This window comes from Ciconia boyciana, chromosome 22 (genome assembly GCF_034638445.1).
Source record: "Ciconia boyciana chromosome 22, ASM3463844v1, whole genome shotgun sequence".
Taxonomy (NCBI): domain Eukaryota; kingdom Metazoa; phylum Chordata; class Aves; order Ciconiiformes; family Ciconiidae; genus Ciconia; species Ciconia boyciana.
The window spans coordinates 6,172,796-6,196,234 of record NC_132955.1 but is presented as its reverse complement, the minus strand read 5'-3'; the positions used below and the strand labels follow the sequence as shown (position 1 = coordinate 6,196,234).

Sequence of the window (23,439 nt, the reverse complement as noted above, 5' to 3'; positions counted from 1 at the left end):
AGGGAGCTAGTCATCTCAGAGGGAACTTGGAAGGGCGTTGATTAACTGGCAGTATTATCTCCCTCGTGAGTTTCTCACATGAGCTTAAAAACCCCAAGAGTCTCCATGCCCAAATTCAATCTTTTTCACAGTAAACATTCACAGCAGAAAAGGCCTTTTCCTGCATGACTCTACCTCTTATACACTGTTGTTTTTTTAAATGAAAAATATCCCCACATGCCATGACTATCACAGGGAGCTCACAAGAAACAAACAAGCTAGGAAGAACTTAATCATCAGAACTGCCAAACTAGGTCAGCCCAAAGGGTCCGTCTAACCCAATGTCCTAATTTCCACATAGCCAATAGTGGACACTTAAAAAAAAAAAAAAAGACAACACACCCACAAAAAAACAGATCATCAATCAAAACAATGACATTTCCTCAGAAAACTCTCTCTCTACCCTCCAACAATTTATGGCTTAAGTCACCGTAATATTGGCTGTCAACCCAAAGTCTTCCAGCCTCAAGGGCATTTCAAACATTGCAAAGTACAAATCTCTAGCAACATGCATAAACTTGGCAAATATCTGAGAGCTTCAAGCCCTGCATCCTGCTTTCAGGGAGACTCGGGTGCCAACAAAAGTGCATCTAAGCAGCAAAATACATTCAGAGGATGCAATGATAAGATGGACAATTTAATATTTTAAGTTCCTTTGACAACTGAACCAACTCAAGTTCTACTTTCCCCTATTGATTTATGGGAACAATCATTTCCTGGTACTGTGGAAATACCCAGCAATAGGTCAATGATTACATGAGATTATGACGATCAAAAATGGTTGTGCTGTTGCATACAGGCAGCCTTTCTGTTCCAATATATGTGATAACAGAATCCAAGTTTTATGTTAGAGACTTCACATGGCATAGAAAACTCACGGCGAAAAAAATCTTTGTTCTCCCAGGTTGACAGTTACAAGGGGAACTTCAGGGCATGTGGCATTACAATTTAGTTCAAAGTTCTATATTTGAAAGGTCTTTTCACCAAACTCTCTAATGAAAACAACACTCACACATACGTTACTGTTTCCAGGATATTAAAAGTGACAAAAAAAATTGAACTCATCCAGGCTGTGCTTCTCTGCTTTTTCCTGATACCAACTTTCAAGGTTTTCCTGTTAGTATGTTATTTATTCATGCAGATACTTTCACACACACAGCAGAATTCCAGTGAACAACAGGACAAATGACAAACCAAAAAGAAGAGTCCCTGCCTGTTTGTCTCATTCAGTGCAAGCTTCAGAAATGTTATCACTTGTGACATTCTTAAATCTCATCAAGCCAGAAAGTGCAAATAGACAGGATCAGCATGAGATGCAAGATCTTAAGCTTTCCTCACCCATTGTAATTAACACCTGATAATTTCAAGTTAAGAACAAATTTAAACCCTGACATCCACAATCATACATTACTTAGAAATTGATTTCTAAATAAGGAGGGAGCACATGGTTGAGCCAGGGATTGATTTGGACTAAACAGTTCTTTAGTTAATCAGAAAGCACACAGCTTGCATGTTTAAGTTTTACATGGTGAAGGTTAAACTTGTTTCCTTAGTCAGTATTTCTAGGGCTAACTGCAGAAGATTCAGCCTTAAGTAATTAGGTAATTAAAGTTGAATCCTTTGTGGTTATCCTAGAAATGTCTAACTGAATGAACAGCAGCAGGCTAGGATTAACTTGACTGAATCAGAGACAATAGCACTAATACCACTGGCAGCACAGCAGCTATCAGCAAGACACAAAGCTCTCCACTGTCAAAATTATTATAGGAATAGGGCATCTCGCCCCTCGATTACTTTCTTACCTGAGGGGGGGCCTTCTTTAGCAGTACAAGAAGGGCTTGCAACACCAGATTAGAGAACCGTGGTCCAATTGGGACATAATCTGAAATGAAAAATGCATTTTAATGCCCACTAAGCAGATGAACTTTTAAGCCATTTCACTGTATCAAGAACAGTTCAAGGCTCCTGAAGTAAATGGGTCCAGATCATTTCCAGTTTGCAATATTTCAGTACTGCAAATATTTCAGTATTTCTGCACAGCAGACAACATAGCTCTCTCTCATCGTCCTAACTCACCTAGAAGTCTCTCAATGTCGTCCACGACAACACAGCTGAGTTGGGACTTGTACGCATCATCAAAGATCTAAAAAACAGCAAAATGACTCATTGTTAAATCTCAGCAGCAAACTATAATAGTCATGATAGGACCTGTTGACGTGTTTTTAGCTAAACACAGCAGTATTTAGAGGAATAAACAGAGAATGAAAAAGATAAGTACCAAGAGACTAGACTCTACCTGCGTTTAATAGAACACTGCCATCTCAACAAATTCAGAGCTCAGTTTTGTTCACTTACCCCATACACTCTGCAAAAAAGCCAGCTGCCCTGCGTTTAATTGTAAGCAATGGACAAAGTAGATCACCATTCATCTGTTTTCTGGAGCTGGGGCAATACTGATAATATTAACAATACACACACAAATCCCCCACAATTGTAATGCAATTATGAAGCTTTTCTACCCAGGCTGGATACTGGTTACTTTTCATAACAGCATACTGCAGCGAGAACAGACCTACTCAGGTACGGATCGAGCCTCCACATCACCCTTTATAGAGCAGCAAACCAGTGTCCTGCAAAGCTTTGGATTTCAACAATAAGTAGCACTAAGGACATCAGCGGTACTGCAGGCCTACCTCCAGCATACACCGATTCAAGTGAAGTCCAAAAGGTTCCTTTTTGAATCTAAATTACAAACTGGGCTTCCAGCTATGAGCACATCGCTTCTCTTAGAAACCATGCAATGCTGCAACAAACTGATCTTAGAGTAACATTTCACTAACATGCTTCATTCAGTATCATTCAGCCAGAAGAATAAGTGCTAGCTTGCTTCAGTAAATGAAACCTCCCTCCTTCCACCTGACTACTTGAAATTATTTAAGCTGTTCAACTTGTTTGCACTCCCCCTGCTCCCAAAGTTCTTAAAACTCTTCTTTAACTAAACATTACACCTCAAGACTGTTCCTAGTCTCATTCAGGCAGGACCTATTCTTTCCAAGTGCAACCCTAAGCCCTTCCTGCCTTCATGTTTGCAGACAGAGCTCCAGACTGGCTCACCACAGATCAGGTGTTCTGTTCCACTGTTAGTCATGATTACATATCAGACCCAATTGGGACAGAGCCTTGAAATTTTCCCTGAGTCACTTAGTGTCAGTGCCGCAAAAACATTAATTCGACTTTATAGACACATATATGCACAGGAATTTAGGACCTACAGAGAGCAGAAAACACAGTCAGAAGGGTAATTCACTTTTCTGTCCACTAGAGAACATAGAATTGCATTGTAATCAAGCAAAAGAGTAGGACGCATAACTACCTTCTTCATAGCTTGGCACTTGGCTGTTTCAGAAAATCCAATCATCTTATCAGGAGAACAGATCTTGATAAAGGGAAAGTTGGATTCTTCTGCTATTTTTGCTGCTAAAGCAGTCTTCCCACTGTGGGGGGGACCTGAAACAAAGGATAATGAAATAATCCGTAATGAAAAAACAAGGGAGAAAACAGCTCAGGTAAGGCTCAGCATGGATGATATTTGAAGCATGTTTATAATCTCATGCAGAGGTATCTGCATTTTGAAATGACCTTTTCTTCTACTTGTAGAAAGAACACACTAACTCCTAGTGCAATCCAGTCCTCCAGGTGAAGGAAATGAACACAACTATTTAAGCACATGCAGACTGATTTGCCATGAAACCAACACAAAAGAGGATGTCACACATTTTGTAGGACTGGCCACTGCACCAAAATTAGCATGTGTTTGTATTTTGGAGAAACTTCGTGAACTATGTTTATGCCCCTTCTAAATATGATTTCTGCAGGTACTGTGGCAAACAAGTCAACAGCAAGAATGCCGGGTAAATATTGACAAAGACAATTTGTTATTTGCCTGAATTCACACCAGAATAATTCAAACAGAGACCAAAGGCACATCTTAATCTATACACCCAATACAAATCAATTTGGAGTGCAAGAAGGTATTGCATACAAGCAATATGTTGGCCACAAGCACACAGAATTATTCAGGAGATCTATTCAAGGTTAATTTCAAAGCTACAGACTGCTAAGCAATAGTGGTAATCCACATTTTTTGACCTCAGGAAAAGAAAAAGGGAAGCGCTAAATAACAAATTCTACTCTGCTGGTTTTGGTTGGGATAGAGTTAATTTTCTTTATAGTAGCTGGTATAGTGCTGTGTTTTGGATTTTAGTATGAGAATAATATTGATAAAACGCTGATGTTTTGGCTGTTGCTAAGTGGTGTTTACACTGGTCAAGGACTCTTCAGCTTCCCATGCTCTGCCGGGTGCACAAGAAGTTGGGAGGGGACACAGCCGGGACAGCTGACCCCAACTGACCAAAGGGCTATTCCAGACCATATGGTGTCATGCTCAGCATATAAAGCTGGGGAAGAAGAAGGAAGGGGGGGACGTTCAGAGTGATGGCGTTTGTCTTCCCAAGTAACCGTTACACATGGTGGAGCCCTGCTTTCCTGGAGGTGGCTGAACACCTGCCTGTTCATGGGAAGTGGTGAATGAATTCCTTGTTTGCTTTGCTTGCATGCACCACTTTTGCTTTACCTATTAAACTGTCTTTATCTCAACCCATGAGTTTTCTCACTTCTACTCTCCTGATTCTCTTCCCCACCCCACCAAGCGGGGGAGTGAGCGAGCAGCTGTGTGGTGCTTAGTTGCTGACTGGGGCTAAACCACAACATACTCCAATATCTGTAACATAGATATTGGAACTAGTTTCCTCGACTCTTCATAGTCAGTAACAGTCTAGACAGAGGGCAATCCACGTCTGTCTAACAGCAGACACCTAAATGTGGCCAGATGAACTGTTGTTTGAACTCAGATAATTACACTGATGAGCTCTCCAGTGACTTCAAAGAGAATTTAGACAACTAACTCAACTAGAGATGTTCACACTGTAAACATCCACATTTAGGTTATTAACTGGGTACATTCACTTCTCCGTTGTCCAAGAACAGGATTTCTCTCAGGCTGAGAAGCCAGGTTTAATATCTAAAGCAATTACACCCAAGTAAACTGAAAAAGACCAATTCTACTTTTCCTCCCATGTGTTTCTTTTACATACAGTTGCAGGATATAACAGATGACCACTTGGGCAACTGATAGAAATAGTTTACAGAAGTTGCTTGGGGTTTTTAATATATATTTTTTTCTTAAATTTACCTTCTAGAAGAACGCTAACCAAAGGAGTGCGGTCACTGTTCTTAGTTTGTTGAACAAGCAGCTCCCCATCATCCAATACCCTTGTTACTGGATCACCCCACTTAATAATACCATTCATGATGTAGCTTGCATAGTCTTCCTGGTTGGTTCCAAACGCCTGTAGTGAGAGGGAACATTTATTTTATCAAGAAATTTTGCATCACATCAGAAAAACATGGAACAATTAAACATCACCAAAGTGACCAGGACCAAGACTCTGAAGATGCTTAACTGAGACAGTCAGTACTGGAAGACCCAGTGGCGACACGCAACATTTCAGTTCAAAGGACTGAACACTGTTGGAGACCATGCACATTTAGAAACATCTTTTCATACACCCTCAAAACAAATTCTAATCAGTGCAAGTTGCCAATGGGTCCTGAATCCATGCCATTTAAAGACAATTCTCAAAAATGAGGCTTAAACCTCCTACTACAGTCCGTATTAAAGCTGTCACCCATTAACTGAAGTAGCCTAAAAGGGACAGTGTACAGACAACATGGAGAAGCAATTCCAAGTTGCTCTCTTTATTTGATCTATTCCTTTTTATGATTCTTGCATGCAACAAAAGGTACAAAACAGAGCCTTAGCACTGCAGGCAGAAAGAGGCTCCCTACTTCCATTCCTACAACACAGGACACAGTATGTCAGCCCATGGTGCACCATTGCATGTCTGATTCCAGAAGGAAGTTGCTACCTCATGTCATTAACTGTACTGAGTGACTATTACAGGAGCTATACAGTGCCTACTTACTGGTTTGATATCATTCTCCAAAGACGCAAAGAAGTCTCCTCTTGTCACACGCAAGCTCTCTGCCTTCTCCATATCCACTTCCACTTTGTTGCTGGCCTAATAAAGGCAATAAAAGACACTGAAGTACAGCAGTACTGCACACAACTCCTTACCAACTTCCATCCATGGATCCAACCCTGTAGTTCCTCTGTGTCAATAAGAAAAATGCTTCTTAACAGGACATTTGTTGGACATACGCTGGATACCACTGGAGCAATCATCATCTCCACAGAGCCACATCCATATGCCAGCCCCATGAAGTCTTTAAGTAACAGTTGCTCCACTCCACTGGGTGGAAAGCTGAAATGAAGAGTATGGCCATGACCCCATACTTCAGAGAAGCCACTCCAGGTAAGAACAGGATGGAAGCTCTGCACCATCCTTGTTGCTGCTGTGCTACCTTCACTACATAAACCAAGTATCAGTGAGGCTCAGACTGGTGCCCAGTGTGGGACTGATCTCACCTAAGTTTAAATTTCTAAAAGTTATTTGAGTTATGTAGGTTCCCTTTAGAGTAGGGAGAGGCTGTAGAAAAAATTCTTCGTTATGCTTTTTGGGTGCTGGATGGGAAGGGGATGAAGCCTCCTTCATTGTGTGACTTTTTTCAGAAAGACAAATTAAAGTTTGGTTTAACCCAACTCTGCATCTACCCACACCATCTTTGGCAACTAAGCCACAAATAAGAATTACTCACACACCTCTGTTTCAGGAGGTTTTCGTTTCCTATTCAAACCATGCACTTTCCTCTCCGTACAGGAAAGTGTTTAAGGGGATTCGTAAATATTAGATTTCTTTCTGCTTTGTCTTTATTTGCTTCAGTTCAACCAAAGCCATGAATCTTCCCGAAGTAGCACTATCGGTATTACTTGGTATAAATAAGCTGCAGTTAGCTCAGCTCATATTGCACTCCTTTCTAAATGAAAAGCATCACCTTTTTGCCTTCTGCCAATCCCAAACTGTCCAGCGACATTTAAAAGCCAATGTCTGGAAGCAAAGACACAGTAGAGACAGCACTACTGCAATCTTCTCTTGTAAATAATTTCTCAATCACAACTAGAGGTATCACTAGGAGGTGGCCCAAAGCTGCTCACACTGGAGCCAGAAGAGGTTTTTAATTCTTGAAAACAACTTGAGAGTAGCCTTTAAAGCTGGAGACTTTATTCAGATGTCTGTAGACTTTAAAGACAGCTGTACATGTATTACTGAGTATGGCTGCAGCTCCACAATATGGAGCGGCTCCATTTACTAGGATTATTTGTAGATCTGCAAGTATATTGATTGCCTTGGGCAGCAATCAGGAATTAAATGGATTTGAAACAACTTTTCCACTCAACAGCATACAAACACTGGCTATTACATACTAATCCTATGGGTGCAGTCTGCTGAGGATCCTGAGTGGAATCGGAGATATCAGAAAAAGGATTAGTCACAAGAGAGGGGCAGAAGTTGATCTGTGAAAAGCAATTCATCTAACTGTTAAGTGGTAAGGCAGAAACCTATTTTTAAGTAGCAGAGAGATGGGGCAAAAGATCTTCATTCTTTTCCACCAAAGTGCAGCCTTGAAAGGCTTTTGATAATTTCTGAATTTCCCAATTATACCACAACAAATTTCTCTAGCTTCCAAAACAAGTATAATTTTTATTGAAAGTTACCCAAGTCTTACAACACCACGTGCTTCTACCTGAGAGTGTAACGGCCCTACATGATCTGATAGCTCAGAAGGTAAAAATGTGGGATTTCAAGGAGTTTCTTGGAAGGCATAGCAACCTCTATCACCTTTACCTAAGACCAAGGTGATGGACGAGTCAAATAACTTTTACCCTCAAAGTCATGTCTCTGAGACATTCTCTTCTGACTAGGAGGATCTACAAGAACAAGGAGTAGTGCACTTGAGCATGGGAAGGAAAAAGTCATAATAAAAATAAGCACATTATGCTTGTTTTGTAGTGTAGCAAATGCAGCCTCTAAACAGCAACCTCAGGAACCCAGACTGGGCAATAACACTGTGCCAAACAAATAACTATAACCAGAGGACAGCTGAAATGAGAGTCCCTTCTCACAAAAACACCCACCAAGCAGAAATACAGGATGCCAAATATATCAAACTAGTGGATATTTAGTACAGGTGGATCACTCTTCTACTTTGCAGAGGGAAGTGAAAGTACTTGAAACACTATTAATATATTCCTGAAGTTGTTTGTACACTTAAAAACAGGGGGTTTTCTTTCTTTCCTAGCTTTTAATGAGTTATACGTTTTAATTTTTAACACACACACTTTGAGAGATTATCAGAAGAGTTTAAATGATTCAGAAGAATAATGCCCCTTGATTTTCAATTTGTGCTCGTTTCTCATAGGTGCTTCTGAAAACTAGGTCAGGCCTATGATGTATATTTTACATTTTGCAGTACTCATAGGAGAGAATAAAATACCTTAGTGCATCATTTGGCTGAAGACATCTTCAGAATAAACAATAAGATTATCCAAAAATACTACGTCAAAGTGTTTGAAAAGAAAAACAAAGCGTGGCCACTTCACGTTTGGAAGAGACATACATTATTATTAAGATGTCAATCACATACCAACCTAAAGGAGGGGACTGCTCTTTTACATTTATGCATTGTCATTTTCTTTTCTCCCACTGTGACATTTTGGCACAACAGAGAATATATCAAAACACTAATGGTCCCCAAACTCACCCAAAATTCAAGCACTGAAAAAACATCAACTATAAGCAAAATTAATTATTTAAGGAAAATGTTTTGCTTGTGAAGGGATGAAAATACCTCCAGAGTTGCTGATTTTGTTTTGAGACAGAACACAAGAAAATGAGAAGCTGTTGATGTTTGTGGTTTTTTGCAACAGGAAACGATTAATAACTTTTCAAGTATTATGGCTATACAAGAAAAATTAGCAGAAAGAGCCATTTTTCCTTTTGAAAGAGTGCTCCCAAGAGATACAAACGTCTAAGCAATCAAATGATTTCTCTCACTTAAATGAAAGCATGATTTGCTTTCCTCATATTCGCGGCTGAACTGACTTTTTACTTAAAAATATACCAGTGCTGTGGAACTGATGTCAAAGGCTTCTCTCTGCAGTAATTCACAGCAATCCTTGGCCACTAGAGCAAAGGGGCTGCATCTTTCAGCCTCCTTCTTCACAAACTAATCATCTCGTATTTCAACACCGTCGAATACTGTGTTTTGCATCTGGATTAATATAACCTGACATTTCATGGTCCTTAATTCTTTTCTAGTTAAAGATACACTGACCTCCTATAATCACCAAACATTAAGAAAGCAAGGCAGTGTTGCTCTAGAAGGGAGAGAGCCAAGAACATTATAAATCTCTATGCACACCGAGATGATCATCAAGTGAGTTCCTTATTTGAAATGGAAGACATTATACAAGCCCCTTCTGAATTCAACCAAGATTTTAGCATCAGTGACATCTTGGAGCAAGATTCCTTCTACAGCTTAAATACTTCTTCACACAATGCACACCTCCTTTTCTTTGCTTGGAGCATGGCCCTGCTGGTATTGTTTGCTGTTCTCCGAGTTTTTGTATTAGGAAAGAGTAAACAATCATTCCCCATTCACCAATTCCAATCCACTCATGATTTCACATACTTTTCATAACCTTCACCATATTTTTTTCAGGCTGAGAAATCCTAGTCTAACCATTCTTCCAATGAAAACACTCCTTTACCTCTGACCTTCCCATATTCTAGTTCTACCATAACCTTTTCAAAGTGGGTTGTCCCAGGACTGCACAGATTCCAATATACCAGGGGTTTTATCTATGGCATAATCACAGCCTCACTTTTGCTCTGTATACTCCTAGTAAATTCTAATGTTGCATTTGCTTTTTTCACTGATAAGGACTGAGCTGATATTTCAAGACTATTATAACGCCAAGAACTTGACCCCCAGTAATGCTCAGGCCAGTCCCTATCACTGCCTATACCTTTTTGAATTTTCTCTCCCCAGTGTACACTTAAATTCACTGACATCTTGTACCCTCACACTATTTCAAATGCCTTCTGCATTTTTCCATAGGTGGCCTTCATCTTTATGACCACAAAACAGCTATGAGCTTGTAACCTTGCTTTTCCCCCCTCTTCACAGATCATTTATGAATATATTGAGCTGCACAGACTCCAGCACAGATCCCTCCCATATGACTGGCTGTTCTCACTTCCACCTCTTGTCTCCTGGGTCCAATCCATAAACTGAGCTCAAGACTTTCCTTTCAGCCTTTATCAAAATACATTGACAAACAATCACCTTCCATTCCCACTGAGCTATGCAAGAGCCACTTGGAAGTCAGGATGTGAAAGAGGTAATTCAGAACCATGTAAAAGCACAGTGAAAAGGTGGTGTCTGTATGAATTTCATCTCCTAAGGTATGCTGAGATGCCATTACTCATTTGGAAGTAAACATGCAAGAAGAGACTCCAAACATAATTATTTTCCCTTTTTTTGCCCCAGTGAGAGATGACAGGACTGACCTTAATGTGTCTGTTCATAGCAGTAGACTGAGCAGCTCGAACTAAACCTTCTAATTCAGCACCACTGAAGTTTTTAGTCTCAACTGCCAGTTCTGCAATGTCCACATCTTCAGCCAGCAGCTGGTGTTCCCGCATCCGTACTGTGTGTATATGAAGGATCTGAAATCGACCCTTCTCATCCGGCAAGCCTGAGATTTTAAACAGAGCACATGTCATTCAAGGCCTCGGCACAGCAACTGCAGCAAAGCCTTTCCCTCTCCTCAATGGTCCTACCTCCAAAGGCTCTTTCTCACCATGAGCAATTCATTCTTACAAGTAGAATATTTGACAACGCTTTTTGTTTGAGAACATTCAACTACACTAACTGCCTTCAGCAAACTGATTAGCATGATCACCAAACTAGAGAGAAAAAGTGTAATGTTTAGTTTCTTTCCTCAATGTTCCTCCAAGTTGGTTGCTCTCAGGCTTCCATATTAGGAATTCACCTTACACAAAGGCAATCTGGTCCGTCCCTTGGCATCCCTAAACCCAGTTCCCACCTTATCATTATCATAGAATAGTTTGGGTCAGAAGGGAACTTTAAAGATCTAGTCCACCCCGTGCCACAGACAGGGACATCTGTCACTAGATCAGGTTGCTCAAAGCCCCGTCCAACCTGACTTTGCACACTTCCAATGATGGGGCAGCCACAACTTCTCTGGGCAACCTGGTCCTGTGTCTCACCATCCTCATTCTACATTTCTTCCTTATGTCCAATCTAAACCTACCCTTTTTCAGTTTAAAACCGTTACCCTTTGTCCTGTCACTACAGGCCCTGGTAAAAAGTCTCTCTCCATCTTTCTTACAGGCCCCCTTTAAGTACTGAAGGGCTGCAATAAGGTCTTCCTGGACCCTTCTCTTCTCCAGGCTGAACAACCCCAACTCTCTCAGCCTTTCTTCACAGGAGAGATGTTCCACCCCTCTGACCATTTTCGTGGCCTCCTCTGGACCCACTCCAGAGCGTGTACATTTTCTTTAATCTTCCTTTTCTGACCAATGCACCTTTAGAAGCCCTTCTTATTATTCTTTGCATCCCTTGCCAAATGCAGTTCCAACTGTGCCTTAGCTTTCCTGATCCCATCCCTACACATCCAGGCAGTCTCCCTATATTCTTCCCAGGATACATGTCCCTGGTTCCACTGCCTGTGCATTTCCTTCTTGTACTTTAGTTTGACCAGGAGGTCCTTACTGAGCCATGTTGGTCTCCTGCCTTTGTTGCCCAAATTCTTACACATGGGAATCAAGAGCTCTTGTGTGCTAAGAAAAATGTCCTTCAAGAGCTGCCAGCTCTGTTCTGCTCCTTTGCCTGAGGGCAGTTTCCCAGGGGGTCCCATCCACTAATTACTTAATCAACTGAAAGTCTGCTCTCCTAAAATTCAGGGTCTTGACTTTATTCTTCACCTGGCCCATACCATTCTCATACAATGTTCATTTTCTCCAATTGAGGTTATAATTTCCCAGTTTGCACCTTAGCAAGTCCCTTCTAAAATGCATATAATGGAAGATACAGAAAAGCCTTTTTGTAAAAGAAAGCATAACAAGTCAGTCTGGCACATCATCGTCTTGGTAAAACCATGCTGTTCTTAGCTCACTTTCCAACATACCTTCACAACCTTTATTAAAAGGATCTGATAATTTGCACTGATTAGTATTTGTGCTGAGGGTATGTGAAAAAGACATTTTAAAATGTGCATAGTCCTTATCATCTGATAATTTATTCTAGGGATGTCCCTAGGAATAGGACAGTCACTGGAATTTATGTAATTTAATTAACTTTTGTCAACTAAAGATGCAAGTGCTACACCTGCAATACAATCAATCTCACCTGGGCTTACTAATAACAGCTGCTACCAGGCACTTGTTTTCAAGTATGAGATTGTTCAAAGGCGACTGTCATTGTGGCTACACTTCTTTGTCCCTAAAACACACTTTCTTTATTGAGTCTTGCCTTCAATTTCTTGTAGCTGTGTTAGTTTGTAAAGACTGTATCTGGCTACAGTTTTTGCCAATGCTAATTCTCTCTCATTACTATTCATCAGCCTGACTTCTAATAATTCTCTATGTACTGCTATATGCTTCTTTTCCCAATTTTCCTTTTTTGTGTACTTTACCAGGAACAGGCACTTTCAACATTTCTTCCTGCACCTAACAAATGTATTAGTCTCTTAAGTCTCCAGCATATTTGAAACCATCCATGCTCTCTGCTCCACAGCTAGTGCTCTAGTTGAATCTCTAGTCCTCACTCTTGCATGAGCTACATGCACAGTAATGCCTGATATAAACGGTTTCCTACAGTACTCAAGGACAGCATTAGCTCTGGAGCATCAGCATCAGTTCATTGCCCAGGTTACCTCTGCGGCTGTCTCAGTATTCATCAGCTTCATTTCCTCATTCCTTCTTTTGCCAAAAATCTTTCCTTTTCAGCTGTCACAAAAACTCTTTCCTGTTTCTGGCTCTTTCAAAGAGTGAGTTACCCTTTAAGGATGAGAGACAAAATCCCCAGCAAGCTCTTAAGATTACACTGATAGATCAGATTTCAAGAGTTTCCCCACAGTTCAGACCAGCATAGACAATTACAATTTTGCCTGCCACTCTAGTATGATATCATATGATTTTTAGGGTTATATGGACATTTTCATCTGATTTTCTGCAATTGAAAGGAAACAGACCATATTAATACTCATGGCCTTGCCTGTTCCTTTTTTGTGACTCACTACAGTTTGAGGATTTTTACCTTTACAGTAGTAGGTGCCTAGCTCAGAGCACAGAAAATATTTTGGAAGGTTAGGGGAAAATGTTTTATGAGCTCTTCCAAACTACACATCTGAAACTGCATTTCCAATCTTTAAATTAAACACAGATCGCAACCAATTTGAGTTTCTCACTGCAAGACAGGATCATTAAGCTTTTAATCAGTCCCAGGCTATTCTCTATTCAAACATTCTTCTGTGAATTGTTAACCTCAGAAGTGAGCACCACAGTCTAGTCACCCTTTAGACTCCACCATGATCTTTACTGATCCAACTTCTGATCTCAAATGCAAAGTCAGAGATTTGTTTTCATGAATCTGAGAGGATCTGGCTTTAATTTCTTAATAAATCCTACATTATCAGATATTCCATTATTTAATCTGCATTGGTGTCAGGCAGATGTGTACAATTACAAAAGTCCCTTTTAAGTTACTGACAAATAGCATTCTTTTCCGGCTCACTAGAATAAATGGCTAACAGAGCTCTATGGCCCACTTTTAGTTCTGTTGATGCAAGTAATCCAGACCTACTGATTTCAGAAACCAATAGCCAATGCTATTTAACATTTGCAGTTCCTGCAATGAAAGTCACCATTATCACTTCATGAAAATAAAATGATCTGCACTTCCTCCAAGTCAATAATTGCTCACACACCGTACTTGCCTGCTCTCCAAGTTCAACAGTTCCACAATTTCCACCTAGGAATGATCTGGTGCCATTACTTGGCTCCTTTCGTTCATGCAAGAGGTTCAGAGTCCTGTCTGCCCGTATCTATCCATTGTGCTGGACAGAAACGGATATCAGGTCAATGGCTTATCAGTAGGTAAGTCTAAAATGGCATTTTAATTGGTTGATTAAATTTACAGGTAATATTATGGAGGGAGCTGCATGAAGTTTAGCACCTATGCCATCCTGGTTAATTGTTCACACTATGATACATATTTGCTTTACTATTTAAGTACATGTGAGCTTATATATTGCGATATGCTAGCTTGCTTACCAATCTCCATTTTCACCTCCAATCTCCCCGGTCTCAGCAGAGCCTCATCAATCAGGTCAGGTCTGTTGGTCATTCCTAAATTCAAAGTTAAAAACAAAATCAGCATTATCTGAGCTTACTAAGTGGGTTTCCAACTCCTGAATACAGCCCATAGAGATAAGAAGATACCTCAAAGAGTCTCAAGAAAAGACAAAAGATACGAGTCTCCAGAAATATTGGAAAAATCACACCCTGAAGTAGAGTCAGGGCAATAGGGATCAAACCTGTATCTGTGACTATATCTGCAGGGCTCCTGGCATCAGAACAACTAGACAACACAGCTAGAGAAGCCCCACTCCTTCGTATGCCAATACATGAATGCATATAATTCCTTGCAAGTTTTCTTAAACTGTGAAACACTTGTTATCAAAAGCTAAAGGAGGAAATTGTTGAAAGCCTCAATATCAGCCCATTACAACACCACCTCTCTTTAAATCTGCTACTGATGCTTGTTAAATAGCAGTCATTCAGTTTGAATTAGTCCAAACATATCCCATACCAGTAACAATAACTCAGTTGACCTGCAGCGAGCAAAATACCAGCAGTTTTCAACCAGACCCCATAACAGAGAAAGTAAGCACCATCATACCAATCACTAGGATGTTATTGAGCTGCTCTACTCCATCAATTTTAGACAGCAACTGGTTTACAACAGTATCATGGACTCCAGTGCTACCCGCCATGCTTCCTCTCTGCTTGCAGATTGCATCAATCTCATCAAAAATGATGATATGCACGCCGCTGTTAGCTCCAAGCTATTGGAGAGAAAAACATGTCAGGAATGCCACATGTCATCACTGAAAGCAATCCAAACCAAACAGTAATTTCTCAACAAGCTCAGCCACAGAGATACAGAACATTGATACCTCCAAGTGTTTTTCATATCACATGTTATGTATGTATGAGACCCCTTTCCAGAATAACATCTTGCCATCCTCCAAAATGGGGTGGTTGGTGGGCTTTGCCCAAACATAAGACTTCACAGCTGACACTGGTAAGAGAAGCAGTGTTTCAAGGAAGAGGACTAGACTGAACAAGAAAAGCACAAGCCCAAAGCTGGAACACACAGCTCAGACAAAGGGTCACAGTATTCAGTATCTGGGAAAGCCCTCTGAAAGGGAGACAGAGAACAAAGCACATCTGTGGAGGGATGCACCCAATGTGGGAAATACCCCAGGTTGTACTAAAGCTAGTAAATATACAGCTTGCCAGAGTAGCTTTGTTCTTAATATTTTTAAGGAGTCCATTCGTCCAGTGCCAATCAGGAACAGAACTGCTTATTTCCAGGTTCACTCAAAGGTGAAGCAGTTGCAGCTGGTAAGAGAACAGGATACTTTCTGTGACCGTATTATGAAGCTTTTTCCCTTCAAATTCCACCTCTAAAACCCCTTTTGTGGACAGTGGAGACCATGTTAACACTGGGTAAATGTGCTGTCACTGGCAGTCTGCCCCAGACACAAGTCATTACAATACCAACCTTTTCGAGACCTTTTTAATCTCGCAACTTGTCATCAGGACCATCCCCTCCAGCCAATATAAAGTCTATTTTAACAGGTGTGTTATTGCAAAGGAAAAGAAGCTCACAGCTTTCAGTTATATTGCAACAACCAGAGAGAAAGAGATTGTTTACATCGGTATGGGTTACCATGCAAAGCTGACTTATTGATTAATAAATCTTTTGCGGAAGAAAATTAAAAGATTTTAAGCCACTAGCAAAATCTGCAGTCTTGTTAGGTGCAAATAAAATTAAAGGGATACAATGTCCTTCGCTAGTGTCTTCTTAAGAGACTTCCCTATATTTAATTGTGACTTGCCTGAAATTGTATTTTCTTTACCAGAAAATCTCATCAAGATTAAAGTGATCCACAGGAGAGAAAAATTACCATAGCACACATTAAATAAGTGTTTACACCTTCAAACTAAAGATTGGGCTTTTGATAGCCAGCTAAAGTAATGGATAAAAAAAACAAGTTTGGAAAAAACAGAATCTTTATCTCCACCTCCAGTTTCAAAGATCTATACTCTCTAGTTTTGAGACACTATTCTCATCCATTAGTTTTCTGCTGACAAAAATTAATCATGTATCGATTATAACACTTCAAGGATTATAATATACTAATAAGCCTGTAACCCAAAAACCTGAAACCATTAAAGCTTATTTGAAATTCATCCTATGTTATGTGCCACCTGTATTTAGCAGCAAAAATCCAAATAGATTAATTATGTCTCCCCCACAAAAAAAAGAGAAAATAAAAAAACAGAGCAAAATTTTTACAATCCTACTTTTAAGCACTTTCTGAGCAGGTGACACACCACATAATGCAAAGCAGAGCAGAATGGGCCCTACTACATTACTTTAAAATAACTCTGCATGGAATTTAAACAAACTGTCCATCTTCAGCATAGCTAGCTAAAAGACCAGCTACCTTCTCAGGTTCTAAGATTATTTTTTCAACTGACATTGTGTGAATCTGTAGAACACTAATATTCAGTGACTTGCAAGGAATAACTATAATCACAAGCTAAGCAGTGACTCAGTCTTTTAATGCAAGCAGCAATTTTCTGATTATAAACCTCCTTTCCGGTCATTCTTTAGGCACATTCATACTGACCATGCTATTTATCTATGTTTGCATTACCCTTCTTTGTTCTTCTTCTGCATCAGCAAACAGCTTGCGGATGTTGGCCTCAGATTCGCCCACATATTTATTGAGGATTTCTGGACCATTGACCACCTTTGGTTCTCTGGCATTCAGCATCTTGCCAATCTGTCTCGCCATAAGTGTTTTACCACAGCCTGGAGGTCCGTACAAGAGAATGCCTTTCACATGCTTGCAACCTAGAACAAGAGAGAACAAGTTTAGAAAGCAGGCTTACGATGGAAACAGCAATACAGTAGAGAGGGAATTGCTGCTTACAGGAGGGGTGCTTTTACAGGGATCTGGCAGAGATGTGCATCAGCCTTAGCTCTGCTCGGTGCCTTTAGCAGTGAAATTCAAACACAGAATTGCCAGACTGGATCAGAGTCGTTCCAATGATCTGGCAACGGCCAGGAAAAATAACCCACAGAACAGCACATATGCTCTCCCATGCATTAGGCATGCTAAGTTAATAGCTAAGGACTGAAAGCCTGAATTATAACTTCTGGTTAGTAATACAAAGCAACAGAGATCACTTGGTAAGCATGTGATTAACACACTTTACAGTTCAACAAAACCCAAGAGTAGGTCCCAGGGATGCTGATCATCCCCAGGTAGTGAGGGGCTGCAGATACTTTTTTTTACATCACCATATGCCCTGAACATCAAGCAAAGATGCACTAGCAATTTAGGACAAGCATGTACTGCATCTGGTTCATTTCTCTCTTCTCCTAGAGGGACACACAGTGCCTACAAAGGTAGCCTTCCTTCACAGAAAAGTTTCAACTGAGTTTAACTTTCAGGTACGTAAGGAAAATGAAGCATCAGACCCTCAAAGTTACTCAACTGACGGTGAGCTTCCAGTGTAGACATAGATCGAACACATTAATCTGATTCTTGAAAGATAAAATGAGGAATATCATGTAATATTGTCTAACTTTTTACCCCTGTATTGGGCTTTAATGAGTCCCATGTAATACATCTAGTTCTGATTCCAAGTTTATAGGACAAATATTGAGAAAACTGAAAAAGGCTTCTAAGAACCACTAGGACCATCAGCCCAAAAAGCCTGACCTGTAACTAGAAAGACCTGAAGAATTCTAATTTATTTAAATAACAGGACTTCAATCACTGTGCATGAGCACTGGCATTTAAATCCTCTCCTCTAGGGAAACAGAGGGTACAATGGATGCAAGCTGATGCTGGACATGTCCCAGTCAGCAACAAGCACAAGTTTCCTAAATGTGCACACAACTCTTGATAGAGGTTCCCAAGTGTGAACAAGAAAGTTCTCCCTGAAGGATTCGTGGAATTTTGTATATACAGCTTGTGAGCCCCAGGCGTATTTTATCAACTGTCTGAATATCCTTATGCCTGAATATTTCATGCTCTGCCTTATACCATGCTAAGAGAGGTCATGGTACCAGAATGTGTCCATGATGAAGTTTTAGTCATTTAATGGGACTATCAGCATTTAGACAAGATCTAGCCAGACAGAAGAAGTAACCGCATCAAGACAAAACCTTTTTCCTGGGAGCAATCCGAAGGGGCTGGTGTTAGAAAACCCTGAAATAGGAGAGCAGAGATCATATATCAGCACCAAGTTTTAAACACTGAGCACTAGACTCAGGGAAAGCCTCAAAGAAGTAGAAAGCCACAGTTTCATAGCAGAGGCATCTAACTACAAAAACAGCAAAGGAAAATAGAAGTTACCTAGAGAAGAAAAGACACAGGAGCTATATACTGACCAATTTAAAAGACACGTACAAGACAGATTCAGGAGCAGAGTGAGTTTGGATAGTCTGGTCACAAAGTGGTGAGGAAATAGAAGAGAGAAATACATAACTTATTTTGTCTAGATCCTTGTATTTCCAGCAGACATCCTTTTTCTGTTTTCCAGTTGATATTGAAGACCAAAGAGTAAACACAAAACTACAAGTAAACAAATCTATTTTCAATATTTAGGACACAGCAGGTATTTCAGTAATTTATTTCTTCCTATGCAATTTCAAGCACAATAAAAAAGTATTAGTTCCTCACTATATCTCTTCACTTTGCCCATGGAAAAGAAAGATGCGCAGACAGCAAAATATTCAGCCTACATAGACTCAAGGTGTCCTTCTCATGTTTTAGACCATCTTGGCCACACATAGCACCAACAAGTTGACAGACTCCTGCATCTACTGGCCTTCCTCTAGAGTAATAACTCACATCACTGTCATCCTCACCGACCAGACCAGTGAGGACATCCCAAGGAAAGAGACCTTGAAGAAGCCACTGTAACCAATGTAGCCTATGGGAAAACAGCACATTTAGAATCTGCCTCAACAAAAATCTTGACTTCGAACACAAGCGTTTAATTACAGAGGTAGGGAATTCAGTAGCACCTTCCCCTCTTCTCTTGCTCCATCGGATTGTTGCACAAAATCCTGACACGTGTGCTCTGGACAACAAGTGAGGAACACAAGATATCACTATATTTGAAGATAAAAAACCCCTATGTTTTGTTTCAAGAAAATGTATCTAAAACCTTAGAAGTCTTGAAATATTGTTTGAGGTAAAAAGCGACACATTAGTTAGTGGAAACTGCCTCATGCTGTAGATGACATTCATAATGCATTCATTTTATACTACATTCTTGCAGCTTGACTTTTTTAAGGATGCAAACCATCCAACAAGATTCCTGCAGTGCTTAAGATACACCTTAAAAGCAAAAACCAGAAGAGTAGCAAACTGATGGCACAGACCTCAGACTGAGAGGACCCGAGTTCAGTTGCTACCATCATCAAAAGTTTAACGAGCTTGGGCACATGGAGTTATCTGTCACCCACGCGGAATGACTTCCCTCCTAGTTTCCGGCTTGTCTCAGCTATGTGGTAAGTTCACCCCATACAACAGAGTCCTCACAGCTGCACAGACCTCACAGCAATGTTCTGCCTTTAAAGAACAAGTACTTTTCTCCTTTATTAACTCACCAATACTCAACTGTATTTACTCCCAAATATTATAGCGATAAACAATTCCTTTCAATCTGAATAACTGCTCAATACAAAATAATTTCTATTATCCACATGCACTGCTTGCTCTCTCTTTCAGGTTGTTCATACACTGAAATGAAGTTTCAGGAGAACATTGCTATGAGGAACATCTGAACCCTACCAAAACCCCAGAGAGCAATAGTGCTGCATTGAATAAGCACGGTAATAAAGCCGAAAGATTTTTCTGGGTTTCTCTGCAGATAAAAAATTTACTACAAAAATCAAGAGATCTAGCTAAGAAGAATTCATTAGTCAACTTTCAGGCATCTACAAGTCAAAAACATAAACAACATACACTGTCAGTAAAGACAAATTTCACACAGGAACGAATGAGGCATAGGTAAATTAAAAGCTATTCCTGTCAAATCAATGTCACGAAAGGTATTGTTAACGTGTTTCGTGGAGGAACATGATCACCTATGTAGCCAAACAGCACAAAGGAGGATTTCAATGATGAGTGATGCTTTGAAGGGAAATCCCAAGCAAACTGATGCTCAGACAGCTCCACTGTGCTCAAGCAAGAGAGACTATCAAAAGGCTACCAACAAGTCAGGGCACATGTACACAAACAGGCCTGGGAGCATCCTGAAAGAGGCAGAAAAATTGTACTGTAGAGTATAATTTTTCTCTCTCTAGTACACTTTCAAAAAAGAAACATGAAGAACAGTCTGGTCCTACCTTTTTTTTCTAGTTTCCCTGCAATTCACAGTCTCTCTCCTAGAAGGAGGTACAACCTAGTTATACCCACTAGAAGCTTCTCTTCTACAGCCCAAAACACCTGAACTTCTTGAAAAGCCCAAATATTCCCCTCCTCTGCATGAGCTAACATAGCCTTAGCAAAGGGCTGAAGCTTTAACACACTGCACCTGAAGTCTCATCTCCCATAGTGGGAGCATATGGAAAGCAAAAGGCAAACCAGCATGGTTAGAGTTCGATGATTCTGGGGAAACAAGGCAGCCTTTGGACAAATTTGCTTTGAAAGCCTCCTAGGATTTTCGCCCTCTTCCTATTCAAACTTGCTTACCATGAGAAAGCTTCATCTCTTATCTAATTAAAAAAAAAAATAAAGGACAGAAGCTGTTGCAGGAAGAAAGAAAGGAAGAAAGAAGGCTGGCCAAAGGCAGGGCACTGCTTCAGCTGCCTGCCGAAGTCCTCAGCTGTACTATGCCATCAGCTACTCACTCCCCTAGAGCAAAAATACGAGCTCTGGGACATAGCAGGTTCCCAGAGCCAACCTGACAACTACCAAACCCTACCCAGACAAGTTCAGCCAGCGTTGGGTAGTCCACGCTCAGTCTTTAGCAAGTAACAACACACATGCATGTTCCCCCACATCCAAACATCGAGGACATTACTGACCATCTGCTGCAAGACTTGGTTGCCACTGAATGGGCAACATTGAGAGCTGGGTCTTAGGTGGAAGAACGTTCTGAAACCGAAGCAATTCGTTCCTCTTCAAATACAATTGCCACAAGCTACTCCAGTAGAGATTTCCCTGAATAGCTATGTTCACCTGGCTAAAATTAAAGTTTTAAACACAAGCAGGACTTTATTAAAATAGACAGGTGATGACAAACTACAAATGTTATGTCTCAAATCACAGTGGGATCCTATGCACCACACAAGAATTTTGATTAAGTTTATCTCCCCTTTGCTGATTTCACCAATGCAGCCCAAATGTCAATACTATTATAAGAATCTTATAAACACAAATTATTAGCAGTGCAGACATCTCTAACTCGTGAAGCTTACCATTAGGACTCCAAATCAAAGGTCATTCCTGTAACATGATACTTAATTATGCAATTTAATGACATACAGTTAGAGGCTGAACAGGTATGTTAACAGGAACTAAAATATATCGATATGGGAAACATTCTACACAAAATATCAGGGAAAAATCGCAAAAAACTGGTAGGAACGGGAGAGTTACTAGTGTTAGCAAGAGAAGTCAAACACTAATTTGAACCAGAATGTCACTTACCCAAAGAGAAGATAAAGTTTATTTGTTCAACTCTCACTACTCACTTTTTTTGAAAGATCAGAAGACATGTTTTAGTATAACAGGGATTTTCTACTTGGGAGTGTAATTCCCCTTTTAATTAAAATCAAAGCATTCTGGTGTGATTGTATCATTCAGATGCACCTATCGGGAATCTGCATCGATAGCAAAGTACCAATCCTGAAAACATCAGGGAGAGATGCTTATCTTTGCACATCAATCTTCAAGCAGGTTAGAGTAAGATCAGGGTTCCCAGACTTCACCTGCCACACACACAAAATTTCCCCAAAAATATAGCTGGGTGGAATTTCCCCCTCCTCTCACCCTGTAAGCTCAGCATTATTCCAGCCTACATCACTGCCTCCAGTTAATCTTCCTGTAGGATTTACGTGCTACCGACAAGTAGCAAGACTGAAGTAACTTGTTTCTGCTTTTAATTCAAAGCTGAGACAGGCCAAGGGCTACACCTGAAACAGAAGTTTTTGTTTTAAGCGGACTCTCAATAGCCCATTCTCTTGATCTGTCAAATCATTTGCCACTGTAAAGAGAAGACAACCAAGTCAGTAAGTTCTTCCTAGATCTTTGAAAACAGCCTTCTCATCAGATCTTGTTTGGTTGTGAGAAGTTTAATGCATGCATTTATAAGGACGCAATAACTAGATTTATGGTAATGGCATGACATTTATCAATTTCTGATGGAATGTGATAAAAATGAAAATAAATCAGCTTTAGAGAAGCTTCCAACTGAATGCCTTTGTCTACACAAACAAGATCATGACTCTCAGGAAAAGGGATTTTGATAAGAATATATACTAAACAAACCAATCTTTAAAAGAAGTCATCACTGTAGCAAAAAAAGAGCAAATGCCACTGCCCCTTAACAGAGGAGCTACAAAAATGTAGCTAATTTAAGACAAAGATTATGCAGAGCTGTTGGATGGATGCTGAACACAGCAGCTGATGTTTACAGTCACATCCCACCTGGATGTTAACAGCCATAGATCTCATCAGCATCTTCTAGTTTTTGGAATAAAGCTGGATAATTGCTGTCTACTTAGAAAGTCAGCATGATGTAATTTGTAACTGCCTTATGGAACACTTACCCACAGAGCATTAGAGAGTAAACAAGTATCAACTTAACAGGGTCACTGGGATGTGCCAAGGCCTGGTTTTCCAGCTAGAGAAAACCCGTGGTTGCCAGGCCATGATGATGCCTGCTAGCTAACACCAGAACTGCAGCCATATGAAGTAAGAGCAAAAGTCCTCTCAGTATCTGGTGATGACTATGGCCATCAATACAG

The 23,439-nt window shown here is 40.3% G+C and overlaps 1 protein-coding gene across 6 annotated transcripts in view; it reads right to left on the bottom strand.

Annotated features, from left to right (window-relative positions):
* Positions 1–23,439, bottom strand: part of NSF (N-ethylmaleimide sensitive factor, vesicle fusing ATPase) — an 82,156-nt gene that overhangs the window by 17,797 nt on the left and 40,920 nt on the right. For all 6 annotated transcript variants that reach the window (XM_072885925.1, XM_072885922.1, XM_072885924.1 and 3 more), the window contains 9 exons: positions 17,099–17,298; positions 15,049–15,214; positions 14,421–14,495; positions 10,632–10,819; positions 6,084–6,179; positions 5,291–5,447; positions 3,413–3,546; positions 2,116–2,182; positions 1,842–1,921 (listed from right to left, as the gene is read on the bottom strand). In XM_072885925.1, the coding sequence (XP_072742026.1) occupies positions 1,842–1,921; positions 2,116–2,182; positions 3,413–3,546; positions 5,291–5,447; positions 6,084–6,179; positions 10,632–10,819; positions 14,421–14,495; positions 15,049–15,214; positions 17,099–17,298 (1,163 nt within the window). The remainder of the gene's footprint in view (positions 1–1,841; positions 1,922–2,115; positions 2,183–3,412; positions 3,547–5,290; positions 5,448–6,083; positions 6,180–10,631; positions 10,820–14,420; positions 14,496–15,048; positions 15,215–17,098; positions 17,299–23,439) is intronic.